Source organism: Peromyscus eremicus, chromosome 1, assembly GCF_949786415.1.
Source record: "Peromyscus eremicus chromosome 1, PerEre_H2_v1, whole genome shotgun sequence".
NCBI lineage: Eukaryota > Metazoa > Chordata > Mammalia > Rodentia > Cricetidae > Peromyscus > Peromyscus eremicus.
Genome location: NC_081416.1, coordinates 149,571,557 through 149,593,744, shown reverse-complemented (window position 1 = coordinate 149,593,744; position 22,188 = coordinate 149,571,557). Strand labels below are relative to the sequence as shown.

The following is a 22,188-nucleotide window of genomic DNA, read 5'->3' as shown; positions in this document are numbered from 1 at the left end:
GCAGAGGAACTTAAGACTGGAGAATCAAGAAGGGAAGCACAAGATGAAACCAGAGAGGAGACCGTGAGCCAGACTTCACATTCCTGCATTAGCTGTATTAGGGATCCAAAATGTGTAAGATGCCACCAGCAATGTGCTTCTGTCATGGAGGGAAGGTGGCGACCCAATCAGTTTTCAATGTGAAGCCTTTATGCACCCACATAGCATTCATAAGTTTCCATCTGTGAAAACCACTCAGAATTCAGTGTGCTCACCTATCTCTCTGATTAGCTCCTGCAGGCTCTAGTACATATCTAATTAGGTACCAATAAAAGAAGCAATAACGACTAATGTCTTCCTAAATGTGGGCCCTCCACTGCCCAACACATTATTTCACTGCCAGTAGTTTTTAATGAGACATAGAAATTACAATGTCACCTCAAAAAATAGAGTTTATCACCTTGAAACAGAGAGTATCAAAATTTATACTGGAAGAATATAAAACCACATATGTAACCAAGGAGAATGGTGTGGTCCACTCACTCCACACTCAAAGAAATGGCCAAATGGCTCATTTGCAGTCATCATTGCAGATTAGGTCCCTGGCCATTACCCATCCTCACTGAGCCACATGCAAGGCATACAAATCTGACAAGGGTGACAGACCACATCACTGTGATATTGAAATTGTGACCCTCACACATCTGATTCCAAGAAGAGAGGAGTTTTCAGACTTGAAGACGACAACACTCAGACGACCTGGAGTCTGAAGACCTACTGACCTGGAATAGATTGCTTTCTAGCAAGACAGGTCTTGGTCCAACCCAGAAATTCCCTCCCAAGAAGTCAGCTCCTTGTCTAAGTAACACGTGAAGCTTGGCTTTTGTTCCATTTGTAAGGATTCTACCAGGACAAGGTAACTCTTTTTCTATGAGAAATGGGAAATGCTACCCTGCCACATGGAAAGAAGCAAGGGGAAGAAAGAGCATAGAGAGGAAATCAGAAAAGGAGAGGGAGAGAGGGAGAGGAAGAAAGCTAAGTCTTGACTTCCATCCCAGATAAAGCCATTGGGCTCTCTTGAATGGCTCCAGGTGCAGCATGGGCTACGAGCAGAGACCAGACTTTCTAAACCTGGGCCCTGAGTTTGCTCTGCTGCTGACCCTCTGTGAAGCCTTAAATAAATGACTGTTTTTCCCAGATCCCAAAAGTCCCCATCTGTAAGATGCAGGACCATCTGTCACACAGAGCCACAGTGAGTCCCAAGTGACAATGACACCCATTTCTTAAAAACTTTTCAACATTCACCTTGGATCAGAGTAAATGAGCAAAAAGTCCAAGTTTCAATCAGAATGGCGCTGGGCCCCCAAGGCTAAAATGCCAAAGGATTCAACAACTTGAGTTATGTATTTCTTAGTCCTCTCCTTGCTTCTCCCTCAGCCAAAGACAGCATCCGACCTGGGAAGCAGGTATTAGCAAGAGCACACCAAGTGTCTTAGCTGAGTGCCTGGAGCTGTTTATCTCCAATCAAATAAAATTCCATTCAGGGCAATACAGGCATTCTAAGTGTCCCCAAAAAGCCTACTGATGGTTCCCCACTCGAAGCCTGTAAGTGCACGTGTGTGAGATTTACTGTCAGGAAAGTGACACACTCAAGCTAATCGGCTCTAATGAGCAGGGATGCATCTAGACATTCCTGGGGAAAACTCGAGACAGCATCACGCAGGCCCTTTAAGGAGAAGAGGAATTATTTCCACTCTAATTGCCAAGGAAAACACTGAAGTGATGGAGGGCCCCAGTAGATGACCTGGCTAAGTACCCCTGTTGGGAGAGACACTCCAGAAGTTTAAATGGCTGCACTGGGCTCACAAGTCAGCTGTTTTCAGGGTCAATTCAGGGAAGTGTGTACAGACACTTTTCCCTTCCTACCCCTCATCTTCACATCTACCCCCAGCATACCCCTAGAAGAAAAGTAGCTAAACACCAACAGCCATGAATCTGTTCTCTGGCATCCAGCATCTCTGGCTGCTCATATTTATAACATTAGTTTAATTAAAGCTTCCAGGGAAATAAATTAATTTCTTGGTGGAGAAAATCAGTTCTTTTCCATGACAACATCCGCACCTCTGGTGTAACTGGAAAACAAATGTAGCAATTGGAATTTTTTTCAATTAAAATGTCCTCATGGCACATGCAATTTTTATTCCTCGGCACTCCTCTAGCCAACAAGTGTGAGCACAAAAGAAATAGAGAAAACTAATACATAAATGTGCATCTCTTCAAATAGAATCCCATTAGGTGTATCCTCATCTGGCTGTCTATCTTCTCATCTCTGTTGTTTCCTTTAAGAAGACACCTATGCATATCCATCCACAGAACAAGTAAAATCATAATGATAAAGATGCAAGCATCGACATTGTCTGTGAGAAAACATTTGTTTCTCTTGTGGCCGCTGCCCTCCCATGCCCTTTCTGCAAAGCCACCACTGTGACATTACACGATATGTCAAAAGGCCATTCATGAAGTCACTGGGTTACAAAAGGAGCTTATTTTTCTCTCAATTCTAATACACCTTAAGCTTCGTGTATGTAATAAAATAGCTTCCTGTCGATCGACTGGTAGCTTTAGCCAACAAACCATTAGTTAAAGGAAGACTATTGTGTTCTTTGTCCTCTTTACATTGCACCTTCAGAAGCCTAGGCACACAGATGGATGGACGGACAATGAAGGCACTCCTAATGCCTGCTTCAATTACTCTTTCCACCTCCTACCTCTCAATGCCACTGAGGCCACAGTTAACTAAAGACATATTTAAACCCATCAGGGTACAAGAGAAAAAGAGGAAGGTTCCCGAACAGACAAAATTAGAAATAGGTCTGCTAGTGATGCAGTTGAATATAGAGGAAAGTTAAGCCTGGAGTCCACCTAATGAGGTTGAAATGAATAAGCCATACGATCCAGAAACAAGAGGATGAGGAGCCCAGTTGGAAAGAGGCATTGGACTCTCTAATATCTAGCATGCCTTAACAATTAGAAGACCCCTGCCATTCTGCTACAACTTTGAATGTATCCCATTGGCCACCTCACTCTTTCCCTTCACTCTCATTATTATTCCAATCTTGGGAACCAAGCGGAATCCAAGGGCTTTTTTCCCTTTCAGTATTCAGAGCATGTTGTGCTATTTCAACAGCACAACTATGTGACATCTGCTTGCTACAGTACACTGCTGTTCTTGTAGGTCAGCACACTACCAAAGCCTACATGCCCAGACCAGCTTTCACCTCCACCCACAAGGTTGTCCACCGTCTCAACATCCCTCTCAATCCAAACTGCATGGATAGCAGCTGCTTCGACAAAGTGAGAGACAGCTAGTTAGAAAGAAAGAGCAAGCATTTATGGAAAGTGAATTCCAGTCTTTGCACCTACATGTAAACCTCACAGGACTGTAGAGCCCCTGCTGGTCCATTAAGGAAGTGCCCTGGTCTGGAGTATTTTGGGCCATGGAACTGTCCAGAGTCCTGAAGGGAAAATGTAAGACCCATCTACATCTGGGTAAAATAAAATCAGAGACGCCCAGAAGGCAAAAACTGGAAGTAGAGTTAAAAGTTGTATCCTTTTAACTCCTCACTATATACTTAGAAAGGTAAACCCCAGGGGATGGAGAGGGGGCTGGGTGAATTAAGAGCACTTCTTGCTTTTCCAGAGGACACAAGTTCAATTCCCAACACTCACATGTCAAAAAATGCACAACCACCTGTAGCTCCAGCTCCAGGGTATCTGGTGCCCTCTTCTGGCCTCCATGGGCACTTGCACACATGTGGCATACACACACACACATACACACACACACACACACACAACACAACACAACACAACACACACACAAATAAAAATAAATCTTAAGGAAAAATAAAAGCATAGGAAAGCTGAAGTCCAGAGACAGTAAACAACTTGCTCTGAGTCATATAATTTAGTCATTTATTTCAGATGAATTCAGTCCAGAATATTTCCTGGCTAGCATGGCATGCTTTCAAGGCAGAACACTGCTTTGTTCATCGATGAGGTCTTTAGGAGACCCAGAAAACTGTAATGGATGATTTCCCTTATGTAGTAAAGTTTTACATTTTCTCATAAACCATAATTTTGGCTCCCATTGGGAGATGTAAATTCTGCCCCCACTAATAATGGGAAAAAAAGAGAGAAAGATGCTATACTACATCTTTAAAACTCTGTGAGGACCAGCAATGACTTCCTCAACCCAAGGATCTTCTTCCCTGCTTTGCCTCAGTTACACATTTTTAAAGTGATTCTGCTATCATAAAAGCCATGCCCTATCACGATGTACTAAGACTAGGAAACCAAAGCAAACTACTGGAGAGCCATTCCTGGGAGCTGTCAATCATAATAACTCCAGGGACCTGACTGGCCTCAAGCCTTATGCTGGACCATGAATCTGGAACATAAGCCACTCTCGCCAGCAAACTGAAAGTCTGACTGAACTGCATTTGTTCCAGCCTCATACTTTAAAGTCATCTCCATGCCACAAGACTTAATGACTACAGCTTGAAATATTCTGCTTTAACACGCACCCTCCAGCTACATTCCCACAACTCTGTGGGAGAAGAGTCACAATGGCTCCTATTTTACAAACGCAAGCACAGTTCTTGGCCAATGAAAGAATGAGAAAACGAGGCCCTGATTGCCTTTCACACTCCTACACAACTGCATGAAATCACATTTTACAAATGGCAAAACCCAAGATGAGAGTTTAAGAATTCATTTCAGCCTGTGTTAAATAGCAGAGCTCACGTCTGGAATACGAAACATGGAAGAATCCTCTTCCCTTGCCTTTCTCCCTCTCCCATGCTTCCTCCTCTGCCTCTCTGTAGGCTTTCTCTCCTTTACACACATTCTACTCTTCCAGACTATGATTGGCTTTGCAATCTCTGCAGCATGAACAGTGCTTCATGTCCCACTCACACATGGCTGACAGCTCACACAGCATCCTGTGAAGCTGTAGAAACCTCCATTCATTTTACCTGAGATAGTGAGAAACAGGCTATTGCACATCCCCCTGAAGATCCCAGGAGCTCTGCTGCCTGGGATCCTCAGGCCTGATTGTCTGTACCAGAAATGCAGCAATCCATCATGCCTTGTCTTGTAGTACCTCTTGAACTACTGCACAGGACTGTTTTTTAAATTTGAGTATGGGTATGGCTTATCTTCCCAGCTTGCTTGTGATTCTTCATAGACTGAGAATTTAGAACTGTTGTCTTAGGTGGAATGAGACATATGCTAGCTGCCTGGTTTTATTTTAATGAGATTTGCTAATGAGATGTGGTATGCATTTCTGTTTCTTGTGTAAAGAATGTATCAAGCAGGGAAGCCAGAGCTAGTGAACTAGGAAGTCTCGGCTGCTCTCTGGGGACCCGTGGCCTTTGCCAGTCATCTTTCCATGGCCCCTTCATACTGCAGCAGTGTTTGTATAAAACTCATAGAGTTCATCACACAAATAGCTTAACTACTTGGAGGAATGTGAGGCCTAATAAAACAATATTTGTAGATACTTCAGCAGTTCTGTGGAAGATGCCATATCAACACATTCCATTATGAAAAAAATCTACATATGTAAGCAGATGCTTGAATCTTGAAAGTACTGAAGAATATTGGGCAGAAACCTTGAATTACTGGCTTTTCCTGTGATTCATAATGAGCTTAGTTTCCAATCCTGTGTGCATTACAAAATCAGCTAGGAGCAAAGGTTGGGTGGGCTCTGTGTAAGTAAGTGTTAAAATAAGAACCTAATATATTTATTATCTAGAGCATAATCATTGAGGGGCTGGAGTGATCTCTCAGCAGTTATGAGCACTGGGTGCCCTCTTGGCAGACCAGGACTCAGTTCCCAACATCTATAAAGAGGCTCATAACCATCTATTACTCCAGTCCCACAGGATCTAACACCCTCTTCTGATCTCTCCAGGCACCAAATATACATACAGACACATGTGCAGCAAACACAAATGCACATAAAATAAATAAAATAGAATAGAATCACTGAGCTAACTTTCAGTGACAATCAGGTTGCATGCATGGGGTGGGGAGGGCAGTGTACACACATGCACCTGCATGGGCCAAACCTGCTTTTTTAAAGTCTGAACATGTATCCAGAGCTTCATGGCTGGTCAGGCTTAATGACCTGAGTTCAGTCCCCAAGATCCACCTAGTGGAAAGAGAGAACAGACTCCCACAAGTTGTCCTCTGATGTCCACATAAACACCGCAGTACATGTGTACCCTCAAGTGTACACACACACACACACACACACACACACACACATACACAAATAAGTAAATAAATAAATCACAACCAACTTTCTAAAATAAAGAATTCAGAGTTATGCTTTGCTGTGACCAATTGTCCTTTGGAGATGATCTTTCTAGCAGATGGGGAAGAAGGATGTAGATTGAAAGTAGCAACAAAAGGTACTAGCCGGAGTCTCCAGAGAATACAACTGAATGGAGAGCTCTGTGAAGCCCATCCCCTCACTGCCAACAAGCCCAATGCCACTGATAATCAAAGGCTGATCCAACAGACGTGACTTGGGCTGCTCATGTTTTGTCCACTTGACATGAGCTCAAGTCATGAGGGAGGGGGAACCCTCAAAGAAGAAAATGCCTCTACCAGAGTGGCCTGTAGAAGTCTGTGGAGCATCTTTTTGACTGATGATTGTCATGTAATGGCCCAACTCACTGTGAGTGGTGCCACCCTGGGCATGCAGTCCTGGATTGTATAAGAAAGCAGGCTGAGTAAGTCATGGAGAGAGTGAGCCAGTAAGCAGCATTTCTCCACGACCTCTGCTTCAGTTCCTACTCCCAGTTTTCTGCCTTGAACTCCTGCCCTGACTTCCCTTCATGATGGGCTACACACTATAAAATGAAATAAGCCCCTTCCTCACCAAGCTGATTTTGGTCATCATGTTTACCACAGCAATAGAAAGGAAATCAGAACATGATTATTTTCAGTTCTCTCCAAAGATCAGCTGCCCTTATATACTGTCATATCAGACAGTTCACAGGTCTAGGGCCAGATTGCCTCTGATATCAGGACATGGACCAGTCACTGAGGGTGGGGTAATGATTTCAGAGTGGACTTTGGATAACTAATTTTAAAAGCCATAAACTTCCTGGTGGCTAGGGCTCTTGTTTTTTGAGCCCTACTCAGCCTGGCAGAAACAGTATAACCAATAAATTAATTTGATGGGCTAACAGAATAACCAAAATAATAGAAAGAAAATCTGTTTTATGGTTAATGAGGAAGATCAAAAGGCACATATCTGTATCCCATATTGATGCCCTTTGAATCATGGGCCCATGCTACCACATGAGCTGAGAATGCAGAGGGTAGACCAGAGGTCTTATTCTCACCTTGGCCAGTACCTATTAATAACACATAATGATAGATTTCACTGTGACACTTATACATGTACATAATATACGTAGAACCTGCTTCTGCCCTGTCTCACCCTACCCCCACTCCTGATGACACATCTTCTCCTCAAAACCAATCCTACCTTTCTATATTTGTGTCTTCTTATTTGTTTTGTTTTGGTGATCCAATGACATGAGCATAGGTAAGAGGTTATTTACAGGAACATGAGAAACTTACCAGTGGCTACACTACTGAAGAAAATGTCTTCCCTATCCCAGCAACCATTAACCACCAATGACTCCTAGGAAGGGGTGTAGCTACATAAGCCCCTCCTCTACCTAGTAACTATTAACTGCCTCTAAATTTACTGAAAGCTATTAACATAAAAGGCAGCTAGGAAAAAATTAAAAACTAAGGCAATGGAGATAACCAGCCTAGTTAACCAATGAACTGGTCCTCTGGTTTCTCACTGAAGATCTTCAGCTATGCTACCTGGAGCTGCTAAGCAGGCCCAGTGGAACAGCCAAAGCTGTTGGAAAAGTGCGAGCTTCAGCAGCCGACAGAGACTGTTGTCTACTGACTAAAATAGCAGCTGTTTTCCTGGTGATAATTTGTGCAATTAGCTCCATTTCTCAATTCTAACCTTAAAAAAGAGAGGGGAAGAAATCCTTCCAGGCTAAAATGCTTCAGAATAATGTGATTGTCTGGGAAATTGTTTCATCTTTTAGAGGGAAAAAATCATTTTATTATTTAGTTGGTAGACAAAGTAACAGGGTTCTTTATGTCATTTCACACAGGCTTGATTTAAACTGACCCTTCCCTACCTATTCCCTTCCCCATCTTCCTGTCCCACCCCAGCCTTCACACTCCCCTTTCCACATTCGCATTGCCTGTGTTCCTTAAAGCCTTCTCTCCATTCTTATGAGTCCCCTTCCAGTATCCTCACCTCCAGAACCTGTTGGTTTGGGTTTTAGGAGACTGGGTTATTTCACTTAAGATATTTTCCAGCTCCACTCATTTTTCCTGACAGTTTCATAATTTCATTTTTCTTTCCCAGCTGAATACAATCCTGTTGTACATATGTGACACATTTTAATGATGTGTCCATCAGTTGATGGACATCTAGGCTGATTCTGTTTCCTTGCTATTGTGAATTGAGCATTGGTAAACATGGATATATAAGCATCTCTGTGGTAGGATGTTGTTCTTTGGGTATGTCTGTGAGTGGTACAGTGGGCTCACATGGCAGTTATACTTTGAGTTTCATGAGAAACAACCACACTTATTTCCATAGTGGCAATACCAGTAATACTCCTACCAAGAGTGGGTAAGGATTCCTCTTTCTCCACATCCTCACCAACATTTATCATTATTATTTGTTTCCTCAGTTGTGACCATTCTGACAGGCATGAGATGGAATTATCAATACAGTTTAAATTTGCATTTTTCGGAGGGCTAAAGATGTTAGACGCTTTAAAAAATACTTAGGGTCATTTGTATTTCTTTTGAGAACTGTCTTCATTTCATTGGCCTGGTCACTGATGTTTGATGTTTAATTTTTGTAGTTCATTGCATAGACACGAAATTGGTTGTTTTCTGTTGCTGTGATAAAATGACCAAAAGCTACCTGAGGAAGCATTTAATTGGACTTATGGTTCCAGATGGTTAGGTGTCCATAATAGCAGAGAAGGCATGGACACAGGGGTGGGAAGCCAAGAGATTACATTTCACCTGCACACTAAAAGTAGAGCCAGGCTACAAAGTCTCAACCCCATCCCCACCACTGACATGCTTCCATCAGCAAGGCTCTATCTCCTAAAGGTTCCATAATCTCTCCAACTAACTGCAGACCAAGTGTTCACATGTATGAGCCCGTAAGAGGGCATTTCTTATTCAAACCACCAGGCACTAACCCCTTGACTGAAGTATAACCAAGATTCCCTCCAACTCTGTAGGCTCTTTGATCTCAGATGATCTTCACACCTTCTATAGCATCTCTGTCCTTGGAAGACTCCCTGGTACTGTCACTTTGTCTCAAGCAGCATGCAATGTTAGCACACTATAAAGATGACTTGGAGATATGGTATGGCTAAGGTTTGGCAGGTGGTTCCCAGCTCAAGGTTTTGTTTTTATGCATATGTGACTTAAACTTAGACATCTACCCTCTCTGGGCCTTTTTAATTTTTGAATCTATAAGCCTAATAAAGCAGTCACTAAATTTTATCTTAAGAACTACTTAGCTTAGCACATTACCAAGCCAGTAGTAGATGTTCAGTAACACAGGTCTATTCCCTGACACAAGTTCAATAAATTCCACATATGAATGTTGGATAAGAAAATATGAGAAAGGGGCAAATTTCTGACCCTGAGCCATCCTTGACCTTCCTTATATTGTAAATCTAGTGGTAGCCATCATCACTGTGTGGCTAAATAGTCACAACAGACACTCCCAGTCAGACCTGGGTCCAAACCCTAGTGCAATAACTTATCAACACCACATTGCTAACAGATCATGTAATCTTAGGTTCCCTCATCCTAAAAATAAAATTTTATAGTAAATGGCTAAGTACAGTCAACACTCAGTCAATTTTAACTCCATCATCTCCAGCTCCACCTAACCAGCAGGACTCCGATGAATGATGGGTTGGGAGAAAAAAAATGAGACAGGATAAGAAAGATAAAACAAAATAGAGATGATCTCAAGGTGGAATGAAAGGCACAGCTAGAAAGGTAGTAAGTCTCTGTGACATTCACTCTGGACCACGAGGGGTAGACCAGTACACTGGTACAAGTGGCACAGCCACTGTCACTCTAGGCCCAGCATATGCTTGCTGGAGAGCAACTTGTGAAGAGAACAGGTCTGTGTTTTGCACTGTATTCTACTTTGTCCCCCATCCTCTCCTCCTCCTCCCCAGGGCTGCACTTCCAGTGCTGAATGTTCCAAGCCCAGGTTTCTCATAAGCATCCATCCTCTTTATCACCCTCCCCTCTGCTCAATCAGTGGCTCTGGAATGCCAGTCCATGCACCAAGACTAAATTTCCTATACAAAACCAATAGGGAGAGCTTTATAAAATATATGCAGTGAGATATCCATCACCAATAAGAACAAAAACCTGCCATTTGTGACAATGTGGCTGGAAGTAGAGACTGTGATGTCAAGTGAAATAATCCAGCCATATTAGAACAAATAGCTCACATTCTCACTCATTTGTAGAAGCTTAAAACATTAAAACAGAATGAGAGACTAGAGTAGTGATCCATAGAGGGTAGGAATTAAGGGTTAGATAACAAAAAGATAAGAGGAAATGGTTCTGAAATCCTATAGCTCAGTGGGCTAAATTTGTCTGCAACAGTTTATATGTGAGGAGATAATAGTTAATTGCCCAGGTTTCATCATAATACATTGTATACTGCATTGAATTCTCATGTGGTTCCCCTAAATGTGTACAAATATTAGGTATCATCTAAAAATAAAAGCATCTTCAGTTCTACCCTCAGTAGGTCCAATAGGGCCCTGCCTGCCTATGTTTTGAGTAAGTTCCCCAGGTAACATTATGCATATAGTCCACTGTTCTGGAACTCATGCTTCTAGATTTTTCCTCTACAAGAATCAAAATGCGTCTTTCTTTTCTAGGTCTGTTATTCACCAACTTATCTAAAAAGGTATGTTTATGTTTGGGGCCCTTCACTCACTAATTATCAATAGCTTTATATGTTTCTCTCCTGTGCTAGCTAATTTGATGTCAACGTGACACAAGCTAGTGTCATCAGGGAATAAGGAAACCCCACTGGAGAAAATGCCTCCATCAGACTGGCTTGTAGGCCAGTTGATGTGGAAGAGCCCAGCCCATTGTGGACTTCCAGGAAGTAGCAGTCCCTCCATAGTCTCTGTTTAGTTCCTGCATCCAGATTCCTGACTTGAGCTCCTGCCCTGACTTCCCTTGATGGTGTACTGTTACGAGGAAATGAACACGTTCCACCTTAAGCTGCTTTTGATCATGGTGTTTACTACGGCAGTGGCAAACTCGAACATCCCCTAAGATCTTACATGTTAGCCACAAGCCAGAAAGTGAAACACATTGGGGGGTGGGGATATATAGGAACCTCTACACTCATTTGCCAAAATGAGGCCAAGCCCAAAGCTACAGCACTCCTGTCCTCCTCCCTGTCACTCTTCTGGTGGACAGGCCATGGGAGTGGTTTGAGGCAAGGTCAAAGATACCATAGGTGTGTGGAATAAGTGACAGCAGCAAAGACAGATGTGAACTGAGTACTAAGGTCTAAAGCTCAAAATATTTTCCATTTCTGTCCATGAGCACATGCGGATCTATGGTGCCTCGGGACAGTATATGACAACAAATGTATGGTGAGACAATTTCATCACTCTGGGGACATGACCAAGTGGGCCTACACCAAGGTTACATCATCTCCTGGGGACCCATCAAAGGAGACCACCATTTTGTCTGCTACTTGTAATTGGCTAAAATGTCATTTATGCAATGCACACTTAGAAGTACTATGTGTGAATGTGAATAACACCATGTAAAAGAAAATTAAACTGAGATGCAAAGAAATTAAGCTGCTTGAACTCATGCAAGCAGCAAGTGGCTGAGGAGAGGAAGAGAATACCGAACTGAAAACAGAGAATTTGAGAGTGTGAGACACTAACCTAGCAGACACACTCCGTTATCTTTCTCTTCTCCAAAGTGAACAATGTCCAGGAATCATAAAGTGTTGGGAATAAAGATGTACACAAATGCAACAATGCATGAATAGGGCCAGAATCTTGGGGTTTCTCTGTTGGAAATTCCAAAACCTGCCAATGGAGTCAGAAAGCTTCCCCCCTCTGCAATCCCATGGGGGAAGCCCCTGAGTAGTCAGGGGATCATGGAGACAGAAGGCACTTTGGTTCTGTCAAAATGGAGGATACAATGTGCTCGTCAAGGTAGACATGAAGAGGGCAGCTAAAGGATGCCTCCATTCAGGCTGTGCAGCCTAGGTCTGTGAGGTAAAAGAACCAGTGTTTCTTCCTGGACATACACATTATACCCACGGGAAACATCAATACCTTAAATGTCTGGAAAGCATCTTCAATAAATCATATCCAGAAAGATCAATCCCATTCAATATGGTAGACCTTGCCTGGATCCTGACACACTCCCCTGTCCTCCAGTCTTCTAGAAGAGACTGTCGTACTGAGGTAGTAAGCACACTGCAGCATCTTCTCATCAGACTGACAGTCTACTGCAGAGTGCCCTTGGAACACTCATGTCTCAGTGGTCTTTAGAAGAGAGGCTATCCTATCATGCTTGTCCTATACCCTGGGCCCCAGGGAAACATGCCTTGTGGTAGCATCATTGCTAAAACTAATAATGCATGGACACTGCCTAGAGAAAAAAAAACCTCTATCATTAGTCTTGGGTCACTATCCAAAAGAATTTTCAGTGGGTGTGGAAAGATCAAAACACTGACCACCATTATCCAGCTGTCCATCCACAAATGATACAGTAGAGACCAATGGTCCCCTCCCCTCCTCAGCTATCATTGAATCTGCCTGCACAGACAGACAGACATGGGAGGTAGTGGTACTTCTTCCTCACCACAGCCAACAACCTCCTATGAAGTTCCACCTACCCTGGAGACACTGCCCCCCACGGATAAGCCAGCACACTCCTTCCTCTGCAGAGCATGGGAGGTCTCAACTGTAAAAGACTCAAAGAAAGCCTCTTTAAGATGTCTCTGTTTAACTTAAGCAAAGCTGCACTTGACGAAATAAAACAGAATCTCTCACATTATCAGCAAAGCTTCTCAGAGTCATCCTAACGGAGACTGGCTTTTTCACTTCCAAGTGGAATGAACTCAACAATATATCACAGTTAACTGTGGTCACAGCTCCATGGAACTTCAGCCAGTGCTGAGAGCTCACTGAGGGGCAGTTAATAGTCCCCAATCTGTAATCAACCTTTTTTACATTTGTTCCTAATCACAGAATACACTTTCATCTTAATGAACTGTTTTCTTAGCGTATTACAGTTGGTCATTTCAGCATGCCTAATGGCCCATTCAGTAGGTTAAATGACAATTAAGGTCCCCTGGTTTTGGTGACAGGGGAGGGAACGGTTTAACACTTTCCCCCTTCCCCCTACAGAATGAGATTTGAAGGGTAGGGTCACGGAAGATCAACGTCAAACATACCTATTGCAGTCGACATGGAGCAGGAGGTGGGAGGCACTCACTGACAGCGCGACCTTGTGCCACTGTCCATCGGCCATGCGGTAGGGAAGGGCCTCAGTCCGGGGCTTCCCTCCATGTATGTAATGGTAGCGTATTTCTTCCCTTGGGCCACTGCTCTCCAGTTCAAAATAGCTGCATGGAAAGAACAAAGGCTTTAGTTCTGGACATTGTGGCCCTCATCGGTCCCACATCCTCATTACCAGGTTTCTTGAAAATTGTCTAAACACAGCACGCAGGGCCATGACCTGAAATCAAGTGTACAGTATGGAGCCCACTCCATCTACTGTCTGAGAGCCCTTCTATAACATCCCGAGCTTCCGGCATGGAGATCAATTGATCCACGTTGAGGCAAAAACTCACTAGCTAGTTAGCAGGGCTTGGAGTTGTGCTTCCTAAATACTTAAAACTACGGTTCAGCAGCCTCTTTCTATTGACTGAAAGAGGTCATTCGTGTGAAGAGGCTTTACTGATGTTTGTTTTTAGAAATGCCATTTAAAATTTTTCAAGAATTAACGAGAAAAAAGAAGTTGAGTTGGGAATCTGGGATTAAAAATCCATGCAAGAGTGAAGAGACAAGTCTTGTCTTTTTCTGTTCTTCCCCCTGGGTAGGTGATCTCCAGATGGCGGGACACAGAGGGGTTACAGCCACTCACACATGAATCAGGACTTACGATTATCATGGTGTAAAGCATATGGCTTGAGTTTTCTTTCCTAAGATTGTCCTCATGTTTTTCAGATCCATGTGAAATTCTTTGGTCTTATGTGCTAAGGCTGACACTGCCATGGGTTACTGGGGATTTTGTCTCCTACAACTTTCAGTTATCACCACTGTCGGTGACATGTGCCTGGCCTGTCAACTGTACACTAGCATGTTACACACACATTCTAATTTCTCTCCCATTGTACCCTAAAATACTTGCATTACTATCCCTTTTAAAGATTGAAAAACTGAGATTCTGACTGACGGTGTGGCCCCATTGATAGTGTTTGCCTGGCATGTGTGATGCCCTGGGTTCATTTCCTAGCACTGAATAAATCAGGTGTGGCACACACACACTTGTAATTCTATCACTATGAAGGTAGAAACCAGAGGATCAGAGCAGCTTATGGTCATTCTTGACAATACATAGTAAGTTTGAAGCTAGCCTTGGCTACATTCAGCTATATCAGGCAAGGAAATATTGGAAAGGGAAGGAAAAAAGAAGAGGAAGGAAAGGAGGGAGGAGGAGTAAAGGGAAGGAAGTAGGGAGAAAAACTGATATTTAAGGATTATAAACATACCCCTGTGCCTCAGGCTGTTGGCATCTCCTAGGCACCAGAAAATGCCCTTAAGTCATACAAGGCATAAACTCAGCTGGCACTCACCTCCAGCAATGCATGCAGCTCTAGAAACATTCACCTAGACAAGAAACCAGTGTAATCTTTGTAGTTGGAAGTAGCTACAGGTTTCCTATAATCCACTGAGCTGGCCAAATCTTAGCTTGACTGTGTTAAATCTAAAACAAAATTTATCACCGGTTGAGGACTAGATGGAGCCATCATGAAAATCAGCTTCTTTGGACATGACCCAAACTATGCCAGATAAGTAATAAGCATTTCTTGCTCATCGTTCACAAGGATTATTCCCAAGGGAAGCATAGAGTGCACCTTGCAACCACCTCATCTCCAGCAGCACAAGGAATCAGCCCTGAGAGATTGTTCCTACCACAGAAGCCATCTCCAGTGCCCAGGTTCACACTAATTAGGAATAATTAATATAAAACATCTTTTCAAAAAGAAGAAATCCCTTAGTATTTATCTTAAAGAAATCCTTAAATTTCTTCCAAGCATCAAACATATTCTAGAAGAACCAAACTGAAGAATTCAAGTCAAGACACTGCAGGTACTTGGTCATCCATCAACTCGTTAAATCAACATGTCTTTAGTGAACATGTAGGGAAGAGATGAAAAGGATCTGAAATGTAGATCCCTCTATTAAGATATCTGAGACTAGTAAAGAATGCAATAAAATGTGTCCATCCCCAAATAAAGTAGAAAGTATCCCAGAAATGGCCCAGGAGGAGTTGAGGGAGGCTGTCATGATACATGCAAACACCTGATGCCTTGAACCTGCCAAGTGCATTTTTATCACCACTTTGCACCGAGTTCTCACGTGATCAGACACAGAGCATGCCTAACCCCAGGAGGACACAGCTCCAGCACAGAAAAGCACCATGATTTTCTGAGACCTCACCAAGATCCACACATCACGAGAAATCTCTCAATTATTTTGACCAATAAGAGACTTCTGAGAGAAGGGACCTGACCTTGAAATGACTTCAGTCAATGACGATTGCAAATGTTCACCAAGGTGGCTGCTGGGATCATTAAGATGGGGGTAAACGCATTTAAGCAGATTCAATCACTGTTCCTGGGGTTACGGCCTCATTGAGCAAGCGCTTAATGTGTTATAAATAGATTGTTTAAAGATCTCTTTACAAAGCTGGAGTGAGTGATTACCCTGTAGTAATCACAGAGATGTAGCTACGAGGAAGGAGCCCTGCTCTAGTGCTTCGCAGTGGCCACTTGTACCTTGGGGTGACTTGTCTGATAGCACCACATGCACTTCAAACTACTCAAATACAATTCAAGATGGCGTGTGCTTGAAGAGTTATATTAGGCAACTGCTGATGTGTCCCCAGGGATGACAAAACCCCCGGACTGCTAAGGGGCACCGGGTTCACACTTTCATAAAGGCTGAGGGAAACACAGCAGTACGGTCCAGACAGTAACTCTCCACTCACAGGGACAGGTGGCGTAGTCCTAACAGCAACCTGCAGGAGGCAGTCACAGATCTGAAGGATATGGCATGGGAAGGGGGCACCATGATCTATAATAGAGTGCTGGGGTTTGATTGTACTGCTCCCAGAGGGCTCAGGTGTTGCAGGCTTGGTACCCTGTTCTTGGATCCAACACAGAGCTCTGGCCAAGGCAGTGCATCAATCCCTTGATGGATTTATAATACAGTGGTATTATTGCTGTAGGACCTAGTTGAAGGAAGTTTGTTTCTCTCTCTCTCTCTCTCTCTCTCTCTCTCTCTCTCTCTCTCTCTCTCTCTCTCTCTCTCTCTCTCTGTGTGTGTGTGTGTGTGAGCGTGTGTGTGTATGTGTGTGAGTGTGTATCTGTGTGCCTCCCTGTCTCTCTCTGTATCTCTGTGTGTATCTCTGTATTTCTTTATGTGTTTTTCCCTCTGATTTTCTATCTCTATGACGCTATCTGCCCCTCTCTGTATCGCTTTCTCTCAGATGACTCTATGTCTCTCCATCTCTCTCCTCTTCTTTCTCTCACCCTTTCCCAGCCACCATAAGCAGTCAGATTCCTTTGTCACCTGATTCCACTGCCTCACTGTAGGCTACAGACAGCAAAGGCATCAGCTGACATGGATTGAAACGTCTGCCGAGCCCAAACAAACCCTTCCCCCTTCTTCCTGTCATTTGGTCGCAGTGATGAGAAGGTGGACCGACACAGGTGGTCCATAGCCCAGCAGCACCAGATCACTGCCTTCCCCACTCGGACCTACTGAGTCAGACCCTGCATGCAGCAAGACCCCGGAGGATTTTTGAGCTCCTAGAAGTTTAAGACGCTATGCAGCAGAGCGCACTGGGTGTACTTCCTGGCCAGCTTCTCACCCCAGGGGTGGCGGAAGTCAGAGATTACATGGTGAGCGGTGACCGGCAGCCATTTGCTGCTGTAGCAGAGGAAGGGTGGTGTGAACAAGTGTCATGTGAGCAGCCCAAATCTGAGAGCCCCTACTCCTCCTGCAGACATGCTTCCTGACAGCCTGGAAAGGACACCAGCTCTGTAGTAAGAACGGATCACCAAGCAGGGCTGTGGGCAGCACTTCCCTAGCCTTGGACCTCACTCAAGGGTGCTGTTCCAAGGAACAACACTCTCAGAACAGCCTATTCACCTTATAGATATTTGCAAACAGTGATAACATTCCCAGGTAATCTCCTGTATATTCCTGCCTGCCACCTAGACTATTACCCTTATCTAGAAAAAGGACTCTTCTTTATTCTTCTTTCTAGACACACTAGCATGCTGGTCCTGATGCTTCAGGTGTGGTCAAATGAATCCACTTGGTGTATCACCAACACAGAAACAGGAATTGGTGCAAATGTCTTCAAATGCACAGAATGGTGACATTATTCCTGCCTTGCTCTAGGCCATGTGTGGCTGTGATTGCACCCTAATGTTTACACTGACTTTCTCATCGACTAAAACCCTGAGTCCTTTCATGCTAAACTCTATGAAGACAAATCTTTCCCACTCTCTATTTCCATAGATGAATTTTAAAATAGAAGTTTTGCTTAACTGCTAGGCTGCATCTGAATAGTTCCCTAAGGCCCACCCTGTGGTATTAGGCACAACCAGTTCACCGTGAACAGAAGTTCAATTTCATGGAACCATATGAATTTCATGCTATGTTTGGAAATAAAATTCAAGAAGAATAATTCCAAAAAGTATAGGTTGATCAAGGTCACCCAAGACGTTTTTACTGAAATGTTTATCATTTTTTCCAAACTTGATACTGAAGAGGCCTAAGTTAACATCAGTGCAGCCATGACAGGCTGCGGACTAACAATACTGGGACTAGGCCTCACCATTACAACAACCAGGGAAAACCACAAACTGTACCCTGCAGGGGACCAATCAGAATTGAGACAAACAACTACTAAATGCTCTAGAACATAAAGGGTAGCTTACATCACTTGTATATAGGTTGTCAATTTCCTTGCAGCAACACCAGTACCAATCCCTGTTTGACAAGACTTCTGTTACCTCACCCCTGCCCAATCAGGAGTTCAACCCCCATATGAATCCAGAATTCTCCTATCCCCCATCCTTTACTCCTTAAAAGCCCTGCCTCAACTGAGCTCAATGCCATCCCTGATCCAACTGCTATGCCAGAATGGATGGGAAGCCCAAGCTCAGCTTGCAGTAAAGGCTCTTGGCTTTTGCATAAGACCTCAGACTCCTGGTGATCTCTGCGGGGGGGCTCATGATTTGGGCAAAACAATACCAATGTACCCTGTTTTGAGGTGTGTTTTTTTTTTTAAATCAGTAATTTGTGATGGTTGATCTTCATTGTGATCCTGACTGTAGTTAGTTAGAACCACCAGAAAATGCACCTCTGGGAGTGTCTGTGAGGGTGTATCCAGAGAGGCATAGCTAAGGGGGTGGGGTAACCCACTCTGAATGAAGGTGACTTCACCTCATGGGCAGGGGTTCTGGACTGAATATAAAGAAGAAGGAGAGGCCAGCTGAGCACCATCACTAATATTTCTGCTTCTGATTATATACGACCAGGGGCCTCAAGTGTCCAGAGACACTCTTGCTGCCACACCTTCCCTGTCCTGAAGGGCTGCACCCTCCACCTGTGAGCCTGCCTCCCTTCCTTAAGGTGTCTCTGACAGGCATTTTGCCACAGAAGCAACAACAAAAGTAACTAAACCCTAGTTTAGTGGTGTACTCCTTCAATTCCAGCACCTGAGAGGGAAGAGGACCTCTGTGAGTTCGAGGCCAGGAATGTCTGCATACCAATGAGACCCTCTCTCAGAGAAAAAAAGAAAAAGCAACTAGTTCAATATCAGAGACCACAAAGGTAGCCATTTTCAAAATGTTAGAGACCACTTGCTGAGGGAGAGTGGGAAATAGTGGGAGAGACTCGTTTTAAAAGTGGCCTATGTCCATTTTCTTCATCAGGAAAGATAAGAAATATTTAAGTAAGGTGTCTTTTCCTCTATATGAGACACATACATTGCCTAGCTAGAAATCTACCAAAAAGAGCCTTGGCACCGTGCTCTGAGTCTGCCCACATTCCAGCAGTAGCCTCTCTGTGGCTGGACAAGCCACTGCATTGTGGGTCTCAGAGTAAAAGATCAAGGAGAGATGACCTTGAAAACAAGGCTAAACCCCAGCCATGCTTTTACCTCTGGCAAGATCCTCAAGGGAAGCAGAATGCTAAGGGCTTGCAGCCACTAATCTGGTTTGTGTATGAGAAAAAGGGCCACCTCATGTGTAGACAGAGCACCTGAGTGGACTACTCTTAAATTCTTAAAAAGAGTCCAAAGGGATAAAAAGAAAATAGTTTCTCAGAATTGTCCGAATAATGCTGTTGTAAATCATCAATAAAGGCTAAGTGTAGGCGATACTGTGCGCCTAATCGACGGCGGACCCAGTGGCACTGTTGGATGGAGTGAGTCTAAAAATGACTATGTGGATGGGAAATACCATTCTTCACAGAAACCAATGCTGAGCTGAGGCATAAACATGATAAACATACTCAGACATAATAAACATGCTTAGTCATTTTCAGAGTAAAGAGAAACATAAGACCAGGGATCTGAAGAGAAAGGCAGAAAAGTGTGGAGGAGCCAATCCATAGAGCTGGTACTCTGACAGGACAGGCAGGAGGGATGGCCCCTTCTTGTCCACAGGACAGGTGACAGGGAAGGGCAACTACAATATCTCTCCTATAATATGCCCATCTATAAAGTGATCTCAACATCCCTCTCTCAGAAAGAGAAGGGGTCCCACATGATCTGGGTGACCTTGTGATGCGTGGCGACCTCCAAGGCTGGGTCACAAACACGTGCGTCCATTTTCAATCCTGTGTACCAGAATGTTGGTGCTTGAAGCCCCCAGTCACCTTCTAAGAAGCCTGAGGATCCTGAGGGCACCATGCTGGAAGGAAGCCTAAGCTACATCCAAGAGACAGCAGGGAGATGCTCTTAGTGACACAGAAACTGGGACATCAGCCAATAGCCGGTATAAACCAGCATGGAAACTCCTCCGATGGCTTCCCCCACTGCCTGATCTCCCCAGTTGAAGCCACAAATATCATGAAGCACAGACAAGCATTCTCCTCTGGGCTGTGCCCACATTCTTGACCCAACGAACCTGTAAGCATTGAAAGCTTGGGGACCATTTTTCAGACGTTAACAAAAATTGGAACACTGTGACTTCAAGTGTACATATTTTTGACCTTTAAAAATTGAAACTATAATTTAAGTATGTCTTTTTTAAATGCCTGGGGTCTCTAGCCAGATAATCAAATCTCAAAGTGACAATTCTCTGCTTATAAGTAATCCCACAGATTTATAGCTGTGCACTTTCTTCTAACTTATAAAAGTAAAACAGATAATCTGTTTTCAGTATACAGATAAGCCACTGATCTTTTGTGAGTTAGTTATTAAATCTCTTTCTTGTAACATTTTTGGTGGGGTCTTTATGCTCTTCTCAGTAAAAGAGCATGTCATTAGCAAATAGTGACCACCTTAGGAAAAGAAAATGTCTGTCATATTCAATACTGTATAAAGAAATGGAGAATATAATACTAGTGAGACAGAAAGACAAACACTGCTTTTCCACACATAACAGAAGGAGAGAGTAGAACAGTGTTTATGGAGGCTGGAGGTTGACTGAAATGGGGAGATGACAAAGGGTTCTAAATCTCAGATGGAGGAACAAGATTATTCTTCAGTTTTCTTGCATCTCAGACGACCTATTAATGATTAAATGGTATGCATTCCAAAATTGTGTTTTTGATGAAAATTTCAACTGTCCTTACCCAAAACACATTAGGTTTTGGGGCAATAGTACAGTACCAGTTAGTTGGTATACTCATCTAATCATTATGCACTATATTCACAAAGTATGACATCACTCTGTACCCCATAAGTGTGATAGGTTGTCAATTAAAATTAAAAAATAAATTATCGAGAAGTTTTTAAAATGGTATCCAGCTCTAAAATTTAACTTAGTATCAATACTACCTTTGTATTGTTTTTGAATACATGCTTGTCAGCAGATATGAAATAAGTAAATAAGGAATTCTTGCTATCTATCTTTTTAACTGTCACTTTTCCAAGTTTCCACATCATGGTTTCAAGCTTCAAGTTTGCTAGAGTGAGTGGCCACATTGGTGGTCTCTTCAAAAACGAGATGTGTTCCCTGGATTCAGTCCCAAGTGCCTTCCTTAGTATTTGTCTGAGTTAAATATTCCCAGGGTTTTTGTCTGAGTTACAGGACAGGCTGGTAGGTACACAGACTAACTTCTGGGGCTTCCACTCCCTCTAAGTACAGCAATGTGCTATAGAATAAGAGTCAACACCAGAAAACTCGAGCCAGACACAGGGCAGCAAGCCCCTCCCTTACCAGGTCCACGTGCTTCCCTCTCCTGTGTAGAAGAAGAGTAAACATCCACTTCACAGTTTGCTCAGGACAAAACGACATCAGTCTTGAAGCCACTTTACAAGGTGTCCAACACAGCTTACAATTTCTTATCTCTTTCTATGTCCATAGAAACAAGCAGCTTCGGAGAGGCAGAACCAGGAATACACACACCCCTTTTCACAGGAGGGACCCTTGTACGCTTTTCCCGTCTTGTTTTAGCTATGACCTGGTGATTTTATTTGTTTTGTAAAGTCCCATATTAATTTTGTACTCAATGCGCTTAGCAAACAGCTAACAGGAGATTAATAGTGACAAGGACATAGCATCTGTTA

At 43.3% G+C, this 22,188-nt stretch overlaps 1 protein-coding gene across 1 annotated transcript in view; it reads right to left on the bottom strand.

Annotated features, from left to right (window-relative positions):
* Nucleotides 1–22,188, bottom strand: part of Nell1 (neural EGFL like 1) — an 806,688-nt gene that overhangs the window by 675,495 nt on the left and 109,005 nt on the right. The window contains exon 4 of the mRNA XM_059253364.1: nucleotides 13,601–13,771. Coding sequence (XP_059109347.1) covers nucleotides 13,601–13,771 — 171 coding nt within the window. The remainder of the gene's footprint in view (nucleotides 1–13,600; nucleotides 13,772–22,188) is intronic.